The sequence below is a fragment of the Trichomycterus rosablanca genome, chromosome 3, assembly GCF_030014385.1.
Source record: "Trichomycterus rosablanca isolate fTriRos1 chromosome 3, fTriRos1.hap1, whole genome shotgun sequence".
Taxonomy (NCBI): domain Eukaryota; kingdom Metazoa; phylum Chordata; class Actinopteri; order Siluriformes; family Trichomycteridae; genus Trichomycterus; species Trichomycterus rosablanca.
This window is the reverse complement of record NC_085990.1, coordinates 46,659,491-46,678,023: the sequence shown is the minus strand read 5'-3', so window position 1 is coordinate 46,678,023 and position 18,533 is coordinate 46,659,491. Positions and strand designations below refer to the sequence as shown.

The window sequence follows — 18,533 nt, the reverse complement described above, 5'->3', positions numbered from 1 at the left end:
AGATTGACTGCTGAATGCAGTTCTAAACACACATGCTTCCCATGCTGCCTGTCCATCTTACAACAGCGATGGAAGCGTACATTGTGAAAATGAAATGCATATATGTTCTTATTTTATGCATGTTCTCCATTTTTCTCCTGATTTTAGCACGTCCAATTTTTACCTGATTGCGTTATGCTGGGCCCTGATTGAGGAGAGCGAACTGACACACGCCCCTCCGACACGTGTGCAGTACCCGACCGCATCTTTTCACCTGCACGAGGCGAGTTTATATGCCAATCAGCCTTGTGCAGGGAGAGTCAAACCCTGATCAGGATTATTCCTCTACTCGGTGCAGACGCCATCAATCAGCCAGCAGAGGTCATAATTGCATCAGTTATGAGGTCCTTATCCAGCTCCCTACCCTGTATGAACAACAGTCAATTGTTGTTCATGTGGGCGCCCAGCCGGACGGCAGAGCTGAGATTCGATACAATGTATTCAAAATCCCAGCTCTGGTGTGCTAGCGTATTTTCACCGCTGCGCCACCTGAGCGGCCCTTGCATATACATTCTTGCATTCAGTGTCTTGTTTTACCACTGCTTTATCCTGGTCAGGGTCGTAGTGGATCCGATTTACTGGGGGAAAAGGCAGGAATCACCCCAGACAGGTTGCCAGTCCATCACAGGCAGACACACGAACTCACACTTTGGGTTACTTTAGTAAATTCACTTAAACTGGAGCACATGGAGGAAACCCAAGTGAACACAGGGAGAACATGCAAACTTCACACAGACTCCCTTCCCACCTGGCCAGGGAATTCAAATCCAGGCCTTTCTTGCTGTGAGGCGACATCGTTTGTACCAAGCAGCGATCACGCTGTATAACGCTTCACTAGTTCGGGACATCATCATCGAACACTGAGTTACTATATGAGTTACTGTTTATAAAGACTATACTACACATCTGTTAATATTTACTGCAATGAACACTTTACTACAGTTTAGTATATTACATATCTGTGTACTTTAATACTTTTTGCTGTAATGTATCTTGAGCTGCTGTAATAACTGACTTTCCCTATGGGATTAATAAAGTTATCTATCTATCTATCTATCTATCTATCTATCTATCTATCTATCTATCTATCTATCTATCTATCTATCTATCTATCTATCTATCTACCTACCTACCTACCTATCCATCCATCCATCCATCCATCCATCCAGCCATCCAGCCATCCATCCATCCAGCTATCATTGGTACCCACTGTGCCGCCCTTTCATATACAATAGATTTGACATTCTCAAACCACTAACTTTGGTCTTCATTAGAAACTAAGGGATAGACTGTAGTCAGCTGTGGTTCTATGAAAGTCCTATATTTTTGTATATCTGTATTTGGACTGTGCAGACCAAAAGTTGTTTACATGCCGGACTTTAACTTATGATTAGGGTTTCCACGTTAAGCAATGACCTAAAGAAAACTTAGAAAGACCTTTATTCCCCATAGCTGTGCAGGAGAAAACATAAATGCTGATCAAGGAGGTTTACCTGCTATTAAATACAAGGGTCTGCATATATATTTTAGGCTGGATTGTAAAGCAACACTTAATATGATGAACAATGATATGAAATGTGTATTTTTATTACAAATAATCCTGTGTATTATGCATTTACTGTACAAACATGATCATATTTCAATGTAAGTAATACAGAAGTCAGGGAAAAGAAGACAAAATCACACTATAAAAGCTCTTGTGGAGGATTAAAGTTGTACAACTGGTGAGATCAGCAGAAACAGACTACCTAACAACCACTTTAGAAAGCAAATAATTACATGTCAAATCGCCTTGTAAGCTATCAACTAATTCTCCCTGTCAAAAGAATGAGGATTAATTTGCTGGGTAATATTAAGAAATGAATTATTGAGCAGCTTGTTGCTCGTGCCAAATGGGTTAAAGGAGTGATGGAGTGGACTTAAAGTGCACTCTGCTAACGTGCCGCACTATGTAATTTGGTTTTAGTCGAACGTGCCGCTTGTGTTTTATGTCACCTGTGCAGTGGACCCGGTTTTAAATGCATTATATTTCTTCCTGATAATTAAACTTCCTGACACTCGGAGAGAGAAGCCGTGCGACACAATGAAACAAATATTGTTGCATAGTTGTGACTCATTCCGTGATTTCTCAGGATGCATTCGCTGGCATCTATTTTGACAAGGCACGGCGAGCTGAAGACAGGGGTGGGGGAGGATGGAACGGGATGGGAGGTACTGGTTTATTATGAAGCGAGGGAGAAATATGAGGAAAATAGGCTGTTTTGGCAGCAGGGAGGAACAAAGAGCATAGAGAAAAGAGTACAGCGTGCAGCTCAGAATCCCATTCACTCGGAAAATTGTAAGTGTCTAAATAGCACATAATTTCAATTGTGTGCTGCACCTTAATCTTCTGTGATTCAGGCATATATATTTTTTGTGCTTTTGTGCAGTTTTATCCCATTTCCGCTGTATATTTTAACCTGTGCAGGCATGAGCTGCATACAGCTATTAAAGAGCTCTGGTTGTAATGACACAAAAGCATGCTCTTTTAGGCTGTTTCTGCTATTGTGAAATGAACTTATACATATGTATAACCCTTATACATCAGCAACATATTAAAGTGGGTTCAGAGAGAGTTATTTGTAATTCTTATGTGCCCTATCTTTTGGCCAGCACTTAATCCAGGACAGACCCTTGAATTTGGTCATGTAGATACAGTCTGAAAGGAACTGTGCCAAACTTAGTTTATTTAACTGTGTCAGATCAGCAGGAGAATCCCAGTGGTGAAAAGTGGGATTTATAAACTATTATTTTGTAAATTGTTTATATAATATTTCCATAATTCATTTAATAAATTAAGCAAATCAAAAGATGTTTGGGGGCGGCACGGTGGGTAGCACTGTCGCCTGACAGCAAGAAGGTCCTTGGTTCGGTCCCCAGGCGGGGGGTGGTCCAGGTCCTTTCTGTGCGGAGTTTGCATGTTCTCCCCGTGTCTGCGTGGGTTTCCTGCGGGAGCTCCGGTTTCCTCCCACAATCCAAAAACATGCAGTCAGGTTAATCAGAGACACTGATTTGCCCTATAGGTGAATGGGTGTGTGTATGTGTGTGCGTGTATGTGTGTCTGCCCTTTGATGGACTGGCACCCTGTCCAGGGTGTTACTGTGTGCCTTGCGCTCATTGAAAAGCTGGGATAGGCTCCAGCCCCCCTGCGTGACCCTGATTAGATAAGCGGATAAGAAAATGAATGAATGAATGAAAGAGAGATCAGCAGGAGAATCCCATTGGTGGAAAGTGGGATTTATAAACTATTATTTTTAACATTTTGTTAATACTCTAAGATAAGGTAAAGATAAAATAAGATGCCTTTATTGTCACTGCACAGTGTACAACAAAATTGAGCAATCCAACGGCGCTTACACATACAATAAGTAAACATAAGAACAAGAATTATATACATATACACACATGTATATGTGCCTAATAAAATTTTAAATATAAAGACTAAAGACTGTAATATAAATAATAAAGACTGTATAATTTTTATAGTAATATATTACACTATATAATATTTCCATAATATATTTAATAAATGAAGTAAATAGAAAATGATGTTTGTTAGGTCCTGGAATGGGTGTGATAAAAAAAAAAAACACATCTAACATCCATAACAAGCAAATCAATTCTTCTATTCTATGTCATGATCAAGCTTATTTCTGATTGCCTGGCAGCTGTGCATCAATTCATTAAGAAAATAAATAATAAACAGCTCGAAGTTTAAATCACACTTCTGGATCAATGTACCTGACAGAATGTAACAATTTAGACTTAATATATAGAGTAATCATATAATATATGTATATATATATATATACATATATATATACAGTATATATATATACAGTATATATATATATATATATATATATATATATACTGTATATATATATTGTTGCGAGAAGGTCCTGGGTTTCCTGCATGTTCTCCTAATAAACAAACTAAGATACAATTAAGGCCTGATTAAAGCTCTGGTTGAAGAGATATGACAAAGGAGAAGCTCAAGTTCTTCTTAAAAAATGCCCATGTGGCTATTTTTGTCACGGCATAGTAGTTTCTTCTGCAGTGCTGTCTAAGGACTTAAAGGTTACGCATAGTCAGCTGTAGTTTCAGACCTTGTTCTACACTGAATGAGATTTCTCTAGATTCTTTGAATCTTTTTCTAATATCATGTACGGTAGATGGTAAAATACCTAAATTATTTGCAATCTTTCTTTGGGAAAGGTTCTTTTCGAACTGGTTGAGTAACTAAACTAACTAGTCATGTCAAGCCTTCTGTGGATCTTCCTTTTATACTTAATTATGATACACTCACCTCTAACCTGGTTTAACTAAAATATTCTATAAACTTAAAACTCATCCTGCCATAGATATGGTTTTATACACTTTCTTATTAAAGGATGTGGCTAAAAGACCTGAACTCAGTAGTTAGGAGTGGTATTTACATACTTTTCACCATAAAGAGAACTGTAGCATGTATTAAACAAAGCTATTTGGCAAAAGAAAAGAGTTGAACCCAAATGTTGAAACAGAACGTTATTTGTCAGCCATGCTTGGCTGCCAGCAGTGTAATTTCACTGGTGGCTTTAATGGTATGCCATCAGAAATCATGGAGCAGGGCAGCTTTCGGGGGTAATGAACTTGTCATCTCCGTAGCATTGTGGGTCTCATGTAGCTGTTATTATTCAATTCAGCATCGTGCTCGCTCTCTATTCCCTGCACTGATTCCTCAAACGCCACTAAGCCTCTCGCTTCACACTATGTATTTCTCCTGCTTAGTCCCACTAGACCTGAACCACTGTATAGCTTTTTGTTTTAAACAAATTTTGTTTGGTGTAAGTAGGCAACTGTGGATTTCCTAAAATGTTAAACTGCTAGATAAATGTCTGTGGATTGTAGCATTGTTGTGGGGAAAAATATAATAATAAAAATAAATACAGTTCCTTTTTGCAAAGCAGTAAGCAGTCTGTTGTTAAGCATCTGTGTCTAGAAACACCCCAGCATGCAGGCCATGCTAAAAATAGACTGACAGGCAGAAAAAGTTTACACCTTTTATTTATTTATTTTACAGAAATGTATGTGCATAAAAATGTTTAATGTGTATATATTTATAGTAATCAAATAAAAAAAAGATTCCATGTAATGTAAATATGTATTTCTTGATATTGGGGTATTTCTTGATTCCTTAATATCGCATGAAACATGTAACATTATTATTATTATTATTATTATTATTATTATTATTATTATTATTATTATTATCATAGTTGTAATACTACTATACTACTACTACAGTACTACTACTACTACTAATAATAATAATAATGATAACACTACTACTACTAATAATAATATTATTATTATTATTAATAATAATAATAATAATAATAATAACTTTATTAATTTATCTTATTCTTATAAATAGTAAATTAAAGATTTTGCATTGTATATAATAATAATAATAATAATAATAACACTACTACTATACTACTATTAATAATAATAATAATAATAATAATAATATAATAATATTAATAATAATAACACTACTACTACTATTAATAATAATAATAATAATAATAATAACACTACTACTACTACTACTACTACTACTACTACTAATAATAATAATAATAATAATAATAATAACACTACTACTATACTACTACTACTAATAATAATAATAATAGCAATGATACTAATAATAATACTACTACTAATAATAATAATAATTATTATTATTGTTTTATTATTTTTATTATTATTATTTTATTATTATTATTATTATTATAAAAATCTAGTAATCTAATCCCATACATTTTTCTGTTCTTTAGCAAATACGAACTATTTTCTGAGGTAATTTTTATGTTGTAATATTTATCTTATTCCTATGAATAGTAAATTAAAGATTTTGCATTGTATATAATTAATAATAATAATAATTATTATTATTATTTATTATTTTTGTTATTTACTATTTGGTTATAGAGCCTCGAAATCAAGAATTATTCATTCACTCATCAGTACAAGTTATTCATTTACTTCTAACACTACTTTATTATTATTTTTAGTAACCACGGTGCTGGATCCACTGTGACTCTTACCATACGTATAGTAACTGAAAGAATAACTGAATTATTTGTTTTGTTTATGCAGATGACACTGCTGGAACAACTGCAATGTCATGTTCAAGGGTAAAAATCCAGAATCTCAAACATGCAAATGCATTTTAGTCATATATTATTAGTGATGTTCAATGTCACCAGTGTAAAAGTGATGTGACTCAGTAGCAGACTAAAAATCAGGATCAGTGCAGCTAAATGACACATTTAAGTTGAATTAGAATCTCAGTGACTGTCAGTGAATGTTGCATATTATGAAAATACTGATTTTTTTATATATATTTCGGTTTTATATACAGTCCCTGACAGAAGTTATGTCGCTTATCCCTGTTGTGGAAACAAAAGCTTATAACCTGACTTTAAATTCATCCATTGGTTTTAGAAATGACTCATATGAAAGCTGAAACCCTCCCAAATGAGGTTTAATTTACGAAAATAAATTTGCTTCACTGCAGAAATATTGATCATTTAATGAACACAGAAAGGTCAGATTTTGGCAAGACAAAAGTTTTGTCGCCTTGTCATATAATGCACCCAATCCTAGTTTACAGCCTCACCTGTGCTCACTAATTGATCGGTTAATTAGTGGGTGTGTATAAAAAGAACCCCAGCACCCCAGACCTTCACTTGAACTGCAACTTCACCTCTGACAACATGCCAAAAATCCACCCTGCGACCAAAGCCTTGATTATCAAGAGGCTGAAGACCAGATCCACTGCAGAGGTGGCTGGCACCTTTAATGTGTCTCAGCGTCAAGTACAAAGAATTAAAAAAAGATTTGAAGAGACTGGAGATGTTTTTGACAAGCCCAGGTCCGGCAGACCCCGCAAGACAACTGCTAAGGAGGAACGTTTGTTGGTTAGAAAATCCAAAGCCAGCCCCTCTTCCACTGCAGCAGAGCTCCACCAGGCCTGGTCACCTCAAGTCCCTGTGTCAACTAGAACAGTTTGTAGGATTCTGTCTCGAAATGGCCTCCATGGTCGAATCAGTGCCCAGAAGCCAGCACTAAACAAAAGGCCCACAGCCTGCTAAACGGATGGACGCTGGAAAAGTGGCAGAAGGTGGATTTCTCAGATGAATCTTCAGTTGAATTACACCACAGCCGCCGCAAATACTGCAGGAGACCTACTGGAGCCCATATGGATCCAAGATTCACCCAGAAAACTGTTAAGTTTGGTGGTGGAAAGATCATGGTCTGGGGTTACATTCAGTATGGGGGTGTGCGAAACATTTGCAAGGTGGAAGGCAATATCAATAGCCTAAAATATCAAGAAGTATTAGCTACCTCTTACATTCCCAATCATAAAAGGGGTCAAATTTTGCAGCAGGATGGTGCTCCATCTCATACATCCATCTCTACATCAAAGTTCCTCAAGGCGAAGAAGATCAAGGTGCTCCAGGACTGGCCAGCCCAGTCACCAGACATGAACATCATTGAGCATGTTTGGGGTAGGATGAAAGAGGAAGCTTGGAAGACAAAACCAAAGAATCTTGATGAACTTCTTTGCTATTCCTGATGACTTCATCAATAAATTGTATGAATCATTGTCGAACCGCATGGATGCAGTCCTTAAAGCTCATGGAAGTCACACAAAATATTAAATATGGCTCTAATAGCACCACAACTTCATTCACCAATGTTATGAAACATATCTTTGTATTTGAAGTAAATTATTTGTTTGATTTTCACATTACTTTCTGTGGGCGACAAAACTTTTGTCTTGCCAAAATCTGACCTTTCTGTGTTCATTAAATGATCAATATTTCTGCAGTGAAGCAAATTTATTTTCGTAAATTAAACCTCATTTGGGAGGGTTTCAGCTTTCATATGAGTCATTTCTAAAACCAATGGATGAATTTAAAGTCAGGTTATAAGCTTTTGTTTCCACAACATGGATAAGCGACAGAACTTCTGTCAGGGACTGTATATATATGGTCCACAAACTATAACTGACTGCTTTTCCAGCCTCACTGGGATTTATAAACGTATCATACAGTTCAAAAATAATTATGTCAGTGAGCACAATTAACAAGGCAAACTAGCAGTGCAGCAGGTAGTGTTTCAAAGCTCTATTAAACAATTTAATCCACACCCACTCACACTCGGGTGCTTTCCAGAATAGCCAATTTACTTCTCCGCTGCTCAGCTACACTTTGGGCCGGTCTTGGCTTGAGCTTGAGGAGCGATCTGGAATGACATCCATCTCCCGATGTTACGCTGCCAGTGAAGCATTGCTGCCTGTCAGGTGTCAGCCCACCCAGCTGTCAGACAGGAAGCCCACTGCATGTTGGAGATCAGAAAGAACAGAGTGAGCACTTTGTGCTGAGCAGCTAGCATGACTGCTGCGCGTGAAAATGTGGTGGAAGCTGATGTGGAGGATGTGGGATGCTCTCATGGGCCGCAGTTCTCTGACAGTGGGAAGGATGAAGGATCTTGAGATGACACATTTAATACATTATTCCTTAATCAGGAGATCAAGGTGTTCATTATGTAACACTGAACGTGTTTGCTGATAGCAGATGCAGTACATTACATAGAAACAATTAAAATGGTTTGTTAATTTCAGCTGTTTAAGAAAAAAAAAAGATGTAGTCAGTGTAATCCCCAAAGACAAATAGTGGCAGTAGAACAGATTGTACTGAAGAATTCAGTGAATCTTTACATCACTCTTGGACATCATATTGTGGTGTCAGCGAGACATAAGGAAACATTATGCCCTTTGTTACTGTAGGAGGACGCTCTACAGAACAGAACAGTATGGACAATAAACACAACACATTTATTGAAAACAGTAACTTTACACAACAATACACAATAAGACAATACAACCATAAGATGACCACAAAATGCGCTATGTGCTAAATTACATCAAACACATCTCAATGAATATAAACGCTTTTACAACAGTTCAACCACTAACACGCTTTAACCCTTATTAATGTTCCAGCTGTGGGTGCACTGCATTGTGGGATAAGCAAGAGGAACGTCCCCTGCCTTTCTATGATGCCGAGCCGGCCGGTCACCACAATATGTTATTTTTTTCAGTATTTCAACTCATCAAATTTCTGCTCAGCTAAAGCTGCACTGGAAATAAAAGCTGCAATGCAGGAGAATATACAAGCTCAAAGCATTCTGGGAATTTGTTACAAACTGGCTTTAAATAAACAGTGCACTGTAAGGACATTATTATTTTTATAATTACTGGCAATTATAATTATAATATTATTATTTTGCCACAACATAATAATAATAATAATAATAATAATAATAATAATAACGTAAATGACAATAATAATAATAATAATAATAATCTTCTTCTTCTTCTTCTTGTTCCTCAGCCTTTGTCCCATTTTTCGGGTATGGGGTCGGCATTTCCGACTTCTTCCCGTTAGGGGTCGCCGGCGGGATTTGGCACAGTTTTACGCCGGATGCCCTTCCTGACACAACCCTCCCTATTTATCCGGGCTTGGAACCGGCACTACAATGCACTGGTCTGTGCATCCCAGCGGCTAGGTAACTATGGGACAATTCAGTGTCTCCAATTAGCCTAGCGGCACGTCTTTGGACTGTGGTAGGAAACTGGAGCACCCGGAGGAATCCCACGCAGACACGGGGAGATTATTAAGGAATTATTCGTTATTATTATATAATGAATATTAGTAATAATGATAATAATAATAACAAATTATGATAGATAATAATAATAATAATAAAAAAATTAACAATAATAAGAATAATAATTAATAATAATAATGATAATAATAATTATAATAATAACAGTAAAATATTAATAATAATAATAATAATAATGATAACAATAATCATAATGATAATGACTGATACTAATAAAAATAAATAATAATAATAATAATGACAATGATACTAATAAAAAAATAATAATAATAATGACAATGATACTAATAAAAAAATTAATAATAATAATAATAATAATAATTAATAATAATAATGATAATAATAATGATAATAATAACAATAAAATATTAATAATAATAATAATAATAATAATGATAACAATAATCATAATGATAATGACTGATACTAATAAAAATAAATAATAATAATAATAATGACAATTATACTAATAAAAAATTAATAATAATAATGACAATGATACTAATAAAAAAATAAATAATAATTATAATAATAATAATGATAATGACTGATACTAATAAAAAATAAATAATAATAATAATAATGATAATAATAATAATGACAATGATAATAAAAAAATAAATAATAATAATAATAATGACAATGATACTAATCAAAAATAAATAATAACAGTAATAATAATAATAATGATAATAATAATGGTTATTTATATAATTAATTTATTAATATAAAATGCATCATTTTACTTCATGAATGAAGGCTGTCAGAGGCTGTGCTGGAACGTTGAAAATTAAGATTTAGGTTCCGGATGATTGGGCCCAGGGGTAACAAGCAAATACTTAAAAGAATGGAACCAAGGACAGATCCTTGAGGGACACCTTGTGTAACAGATGCGGTACATGAAGTGTGTTTACCAGCTTGCTGACTTTCTGCATAATATAAACAAAACCAAGCCAAGACTGTTACCGCGGTACTAATGGAGGAGACACGGGCGAGTACGTTTTCATAATTTATAGTTATCAAAAGCGGCACCGAAATCAAGCAGAAGAACAATGTTAATGGTGCCACCATCTGCAGCAAGCAGTAGATCATTTGCAACTCTTTTTCATGTAATAGTGCGAATTCAATGCTATGCTGAGAATGGGAGCCTGACTTAAATAGCTCAAAGAGATTATGTTCAACGAGAAAAGCTTGAACTTGTGCCGCTGCTACCTTTTCCATCACTTTGGCTAAGAAGGGGAGGTCGGAGACCGGCCTGTAATTTGCGAGACGTGTTGAATCAAGACCAGGCTTAAGAATAGTTGTGACTGCAGCTGTTTTGAGGGCAGACAGGACAGACTCGGATGACAAACAAGCATTTATGAAATGAGACATAGGAGAAGAAATGAAAGATGCACAGGCTTTTAGGAGGGTGGTCAAGGCAGGGTCAAGTTAACAGTAGCAAGACGTACTGTAGATGTATTAATTATTTCAGTAACTTGTAAACATGTCATGAGGTACCTGGGTAAAAAAAGAACAGTTGGAGGACTGCAGGATAATATTCATTTTACACACTTTGTTCTAAAAGTAGTTTTAAAAGGCTTTACAGTGGTCAGAAGGACTGGGAGTGGCTGATGAAGGGGTAAGAGGATTTTATTTATTGTTCTAAAAGGGGTTCAGGTCTTGGACTGCTATTATTTCTAACGGCAGAATAATAGTATGAGCGAGCTGCATTAATGGCACCCCTGTACTTACGGATGTGCTGTTTGTAGATTATTGAGTGGATAGTGAGACTTTCATCTTGTGAAGCTCATTTGTGAACCATGGGGAGGAATGGAAAGCAGGGACAACCCTGGTTTTCAGTGGGGGTGGTCATTAAAAGTACCAGAGATAATGGTTTTATAGTGGGATTTATTGAAACAGAGCAGATGAGTCTGAATGAAGAATAAAAACAGATGAGACTCAGCAGAATTATGGAATAAGATATATTATGTATATTTATCCAGCACTCTAGGAGCAGATATCCTAAACTTACATACATTCTATTAGTTTGTGATCACAGCAAGGAGGTCCTGGGTTTGATTCTCAGGTGAAGCGGTCTGGGTCCTTTCTTTTTGTATTTTATTTTTGTTTATGCATTTCCTCCCCTTTTTCTGCCATTTTAGGGCGTCCAATTGCGTCATGCTTCCTCTCCACCAATGCCGATCCCTGATCTGATTGAGGAGAACAAAGCTAACCCACACCCCCTCCGACACGTGGGCAGCATGCCGTATGCATCTTATCACCTGCACCTCGACGAGTGCAGTGCGGCTCAGCGTTGTGTACGGAGAGACACACCCTGAGAGCACTCCTTTCTCATCTCTTTGCAGGCGCCATCAATCATCCATCCAGTGTGTTTTTACCGCTGCGCCACCTGAGCGGCGTCAGGGTCCTTTCTGTGTGGAGTTTGCATGTAGGTTTCCTCAAGGAGTTCCGTTTTCCTCCCACAGTTCAAAGACATGCAGTCACATTAATTGGAGATACTGTGAATGTGAGTGTGTTTGTTTGCCCTGTGATGGACTGGCGACCTGTTTGGGGTGTTTCCTGCCTTTGACCTAGTGAATTGGACCTCTGCGACCCAGCATAGAATAAAGCAGTGGTAAATCAGACAATGGATGGATGGATGGATGGATGCTGAGATCACAAACTCATTGAATGTAAATTCAGTACATCTCATTCCTCACTGTCACGTTTAAACAAATTACAGCAAAAAAGCCATTACTAGCAAAAATTTATGACCAATATATCATCTCTGTCCGATAAAAAACACATATCTCCAAAAACGCAACTTTTCAGGAGAAGGAATGGCACAATTTAAATACAACTCAGCACAGAAATAAAACTGTATCTTTATCAGGTCGTCAGTCCGTCGGTTTCATATGTTTCATAAGTTATCCTGCTAACTCAGAAATCATGCTTTTCAAAATATGTTGATATGCATCAATAAAGCATCAAAACACAGATATAATTATTTCATAGATCTATTAAGAAAACCTTTTAATACTTCATTGTTTAGAAACAAGACTGGGAAATACTGTTCTAAATTACAATTTAAACACCTATAAATACCTTAAACAGTCAAGTTACCAGACAATTTATTTTGTAAATCAAGTTATTGACTGTAGCTACAAAAAAGTACAATTGTGTTAATAAATACAGTCCGTGTAAAAGCTTAGTCCATATAAATATCAGATACAAATGTGTTTTTAAAAATTACAAACATCACAAATATAAATCATGTTTTACAAGCATGCAATTGAAAAACCTGAATAAACGGTAGAGATGAAACATCATGCAGCAACAAGTTTCGCTTCTTTCTCAAATGGTACCGGAGTGGAAAGAAGAGCAGATATGCGGTTTGATGGACAGGTCTAGCAGCCAATGGAGATACTCGTTAAAGAGATTGCGTGATTTTTTCATCTTTTTATTGGTCATTTTGATTTTCGCTGCCATGGACAGACAGATATTTATACCCACAATCAACACATGTAAAAAAGTGAAAACCGCTAAAAGTGGAGATACGTGTTTTTCATTGGACAGCAACAATATTTAAAAATATGTATCTCATTAGCAAACATTGTAGGGCAGTTGTAGCCTAGTAGTTGAGGTACTGGACTGGTAAGCAGAAGGTTGCCCTTGAGCAAGGCCCTCAACCCTCAATTGCTTAGATTGTATACTGTCACAACTGTAAGTCGCTTTGGATGAAAGCGTCTACTAAATGCAGAAAATTTAAATGTAAATTAGCAACACCCTTATAGTATCATATGTCATTAAGACATTTGTCTTTGTATCTTGTAGACTGTGCATATATTGTGCATGCATTGTGTGAGTATCTATACTTACTGAAGAACTAATGCTAAAGTACTTTGGCTTGTATAAAATGCAGTAAGTAATTAAATGTACTTGAATAACTGTCACATATTCATGCATGAAGCCCTGTGTAGACACTTAAGCCACATTAATTCATGTCAAATCACTGTCAGCGTTTCATTGTTTATTCAGTGGAATTTGTAAGAACTGGTGTCAGTGTAAAGGTTCTAATAGGCTTTGAGAGATGGGTGTGATGTTCTCGGGAATAACGGTTGTAAGCCATGATAAAGGCTTTTTATTGTAAATCTGCACCTGTCAGACACTGTTTGAATCAGCACTCCAGTGAGATGAGCGCATTGAATCAGTCACAGTACCACAGAAAATGGTAAGTCGTGAACTTGTTGGTATTCCCTGGTTTTTAGCATTAATTATAAAATGCAGACTGATTGTCATTAAAGAGCTTACTTGTCAATACTGACAACAATAGCTTTAAAACACTTACTCACTTTCTTAACCGCTTATCCAATTAGGGTCGGAGCCTATCCCAGCTATTTAATGGGCGCAAGACACACAATAACACTCTGGACGGGGCGCCAGTCCATCGCAGGGCAGACACACACACACACACATTCAACTATAGGGCAATTCAGTGTCTCCAGTTAACCTGATTAACATGTTTTTGGACTGTGGGAGGAAATCGGAGCTCCCGGAGGAAACCCACGCAGACGCTGGGAGAACATGCAAACTCCACACAGAAAGGACCCGGACCGCCCTACCTGGGGATCGAACCCAGGACCTTATTGCTGTGAGGCGACAGTGCTACCCACAGTTCTTATATTTGTCTATAAGAGCCACACTAAGAGAACCACACAAAAAAATCTGAATGTTAAGATACAGTTATTAAAGTTTGGCAAGGCTACATAAGCAATTGTTAAGACATGGGTGGTCATAATTGGTAGATTTAGTACTTGTTGACAAACTAGTAGTGAATAACCTGCAAAGATCACACAGAGAGCTTCCTGTCTGAGCTCTCGTGAACTTGCTGTTGCCGTGTCCTTTGGCAAAAAGAGCACAATAGACTAGTTGGTCCACCTTGTAGATGTAAAGTCAGAGACGATCGCTCATCTATTGCTGCTGTTTGAGTTGGTCATCTTCTAGACCTTCATCAGTGGTCACAGGACGCTGCCCACGGGGCGCTGTTGGCTGGATATATTTTTGGTTGGTGGACTATTCTCAGTCCAGCAGTGACAGTGAGGTGTTAAAAAACTGCAGCAGCGCTGCTGTGTCTGATCCACTCATACCAGCACAACACACACTAACACACCACCACCATGTCAGTGGCACTGCAGTGCTGAGAATGATCCACCACCTAAATAATACCTACTCTGTAGTGGTCCTGTGGGGGTCCTGACCATTGAAGAACAGGGTGAAAGCAGGCTAAAAAGGTATGTAGAGAAACAAATGGACTACAGTCAGTAATTGTAGAACTACAAAGTGCTTCTATATGGTAAGTGAAGCTGATAAAATGGACAGTGAGTGTAGAAACAAGGAGGTGGTTTTAATGTTATGGCTGATCCGTGTATTTGGGTGGAATATTACACTATGAATAAATGTATTTTAGACTGGGAAAAATGTAAATGAGTAAATAAGTGTGTGTGTGTGTGTGTGAGAGAGAGAGAGAGAGAGAGAGAGAGAGAGAGTGTGTGTGGCAAGGTGCTCTGAAGTATGTGATAGTATGTGGTAGCAATTTACTGATTTCTTTGCTGTGCCAGACTGTATCAGTAAACACTATATATTCTTTACAACCACATTAAAATGTGTATGCTACCTGAATATCAGTATACTGAAATCAAGATCCTTTATGTATTTAGATTATCTATAAAATCTCAAGTGGACATTAAAGTTCCATTTTGATTGAGATCCTAAAGATATACACAGACGAGGCATAACATTATGACCACTGACAGGTGAAGTGAATAAGACTGATTATCTCTTCATCACGGCACCTGTTAGTGGGTGGGATATATTAGGCAGCAGGTGAACATTTTATCCTCAAAGTTGATGTGTTAGAAGCAGGAAAAATGGACGAGCGTAAGGACTTGGGTCAGTTTGACAAGGGCCAAATTGTGATGGCTAGACGACTGGGTCAGAGCATCTCCAAAACTGCAGCTCTTGTGAGGTGGTCAGTATCTATTAAAAATGGTCCAAGGAAGGAACAGTGGTAAACCAGCGACAGGGTCATGGGCGGCCAAGGCACGTGGGGAGCGAAGGCTGGCACGTGTGGTCCCATCCAACAGACGAGCTACTGTAGCTCAAATTGCTGAAGAAGTTAATGCTGGTTCTGATAGAAAGGTGTCAGGATACACAGTGCATCACAGTTTGTTCATATGGGGCAGCAAAAGGGGGACCAACACAATATTAGGAAGGTGGTCATAATGTTATGTCTGATCGGTGTATGACATGATTCAGTAACCAAGCCACTCCACCGATCTTCACAGCAGTTGGGCTTGTTAAACTATGTAAATGTCTAGTTCTTAAAAGGTATTATTTTGGGAATAGGGGAACAAAATTATACCCAGTGTCACACACACACAGACACACACACATTTCTGGGTTTGTTCCAGGGTAAAATGATCAAAGATAGGTCCACTCAATTTCTATTTTAACAGCTCACGTCCTAGAAATTAACCAGGGGTGTCCCAAATGATTTGGCCTAAACACCCCTTCATTTGTCTGCATTAGATGTGCACAGGAACAGCCTCTTTCCTCATAAGTGGGGCAATTTTATATTTAGTCATGTCCTCATGTACCTTGAAAATGGGGTTAACCTAATCTTTATTAGCTCGGCGCACACTATGTTATAGTTTTTCAAATCGAACACCTGCTGTCCTGCAAAGGTTCACTGTTTCCTACTCCCAACACACCTGACCCAACTTATGAAGCATGGCCATGAGCTAATGAGCTGAATCGAGTATGAGGTACAGAGAATTGTGCAGGACAAAGCATGCCAAAGACTAAAACTGAAAAACCACATGTATGGCACCAATAAATACTGGACAGTAGGTAAAGTTTGAGCTGTACATCTTTAGGATCCTAACTTTAACCCATATTGTTTGTAAGGCAAAAAAAATAATTAATTATATAAAAACAGTTAATATCTGATTTCCTGATATGGGATAATACGCTATGTGTAAACACAAATAAATAAAATTAAATAAAATAAACTGGCAAGACAATAGACAAAATGTTAGTATTTTTTTTTTTTAGTACTCTTTTGACATTTTACCTCCCAATATTATGCCAGTAGATAGATTAACAACTCTTAATGGCTACATAGGCTTAAGAATGTTATTTAAGAATTATTTAAGACTAATTAAATATATAAGAACAACACTATGTGTAAACACAAATTATATTGTAAATAAATAAATAAAATAAATAAATTAATTTAAATAAATAAATAAATGAATAATTAAATGAATAATTTAAACTAGCAAGAAAATAAGAAAATGTTTGTGGTTATTTTGAGTAATCTTTATTTTACCTCCCAAAATCATGCCAGTAGATGAATTGGCTACTCCTAATGGCTACTTAGGTTTAATACTATACTATACAATACTAATGGCTATCTAGGTTGAATAATGTTATTAAAAGTTATTTAAGAATAATTAATTATATAAGAACAATTTGTATCTGATTTCCTGATATGAGGTAATACCCTGTCTTTGGGCAAACAAAATTGATAAATAAATAAATAAATAAATAATAAAAATAAATAAAATAAAATGGCAAGAAAATAAGAAAATGTTTGTGTTTTTTTTGAGTACTCTTTATTTTACCTCCCAAAATTATACCAGTAGATGAATTGGCTACTCCTAATGGCTACTTAGGTTTAAGAATGTTACTTAAGAATTATTTAGGTTACTTAAGAGTTTTTAATTATATAAGAATAATCCATATCTAATTTCCTAATATGGAGTAATAAAATGATAAATAAATAAAAATAAATAAATAAATAAAAAACACACTCTTAACTCATTCACTCAATTTTTACCTTTTATACCTTCTGCAAGTTTTTGGAAAGAAGGACTAAAGTGGACAACCCATACAAAACACACACAGACACACAAAAAGATTAAAAAAAAAACATTCACAGATCCTCATGATTCATGCTGCTGTGCCATCCCTCTCTTAAAATGAAGAATAAATAAATAGATTAATAAAATAAACACGTAAAAAACAATAAAAAAGAATAAATATAAATAATACTAATAATAAAAACTCCATCAACACCTGAAACTAAACAAATTTCTTCTTAAATGGAATACACTGTCATATGTTAGAAAATATACCAAAAGGTCAAACATATCAAAACAACCATCCATTTTTTTTCTTCCTTTTTATTATTTTAATTTGCGTTCAGGTGTTTAGACTAAACACTTAGGCTGATTTGTACTTATTTACTAACACTTTATTCCAATCTTTTCCATTTAAAAAAAAAAAAAAAAAAAAAAAAAAAAAAAGGCACTTTGGTTCTAACAGGTTTTAGCAGAGTTGTGTTCTTCGACTGTTGTCTATCTAAACTTAAGGAATGAAATGTTCACTATGGAAGCACTTCTGTAAGTCGCTCTGGATAAGAGCGTCTGCTAAATGCTGAAAATGTAAATGTAAATGTAGACACATCCATTAGATGTACAAAGCCAGTTAAGGTCCATAAAGACATGGTTTGACTAGTTTGGTGTGAAAGAATTCCAACTGCTTGCACAAATTCATGAGCTTGATCCGACCGAAGCCTTCTGTTGATTGTCGGACACATTTTTACAAGACAGCAGGGATGGACAACGCTATATTAATGCTAATGGTTTTAAGTTGTAATG

At 36.2% G+C, this 18,533-nt stretch overlaps 1 protein-coding gene across 1 annotated transcript in view; it reads left to right on the top strand.

The window, feature by feature from the left end:
- grik3 (glutamate ionotropic receptor kainate type subunit 3) overlaps positions 1–18,533 on the top strand; it is a 128,669-nt gene that overhangs the window by 4,272 nt on the left and 105,864 nt on the right. Inside the window, exon 2 of the mRNA XM_062992314.1 lies at positions 2,172–2,250. Within this exon, the coding sequence (XP_062848384.1) occupies positions 2,172–2,250 (79 nt within the window). The remainder of the gene's footprint in view (positions 1–2,171; positions 2,251–18,533) is intronic.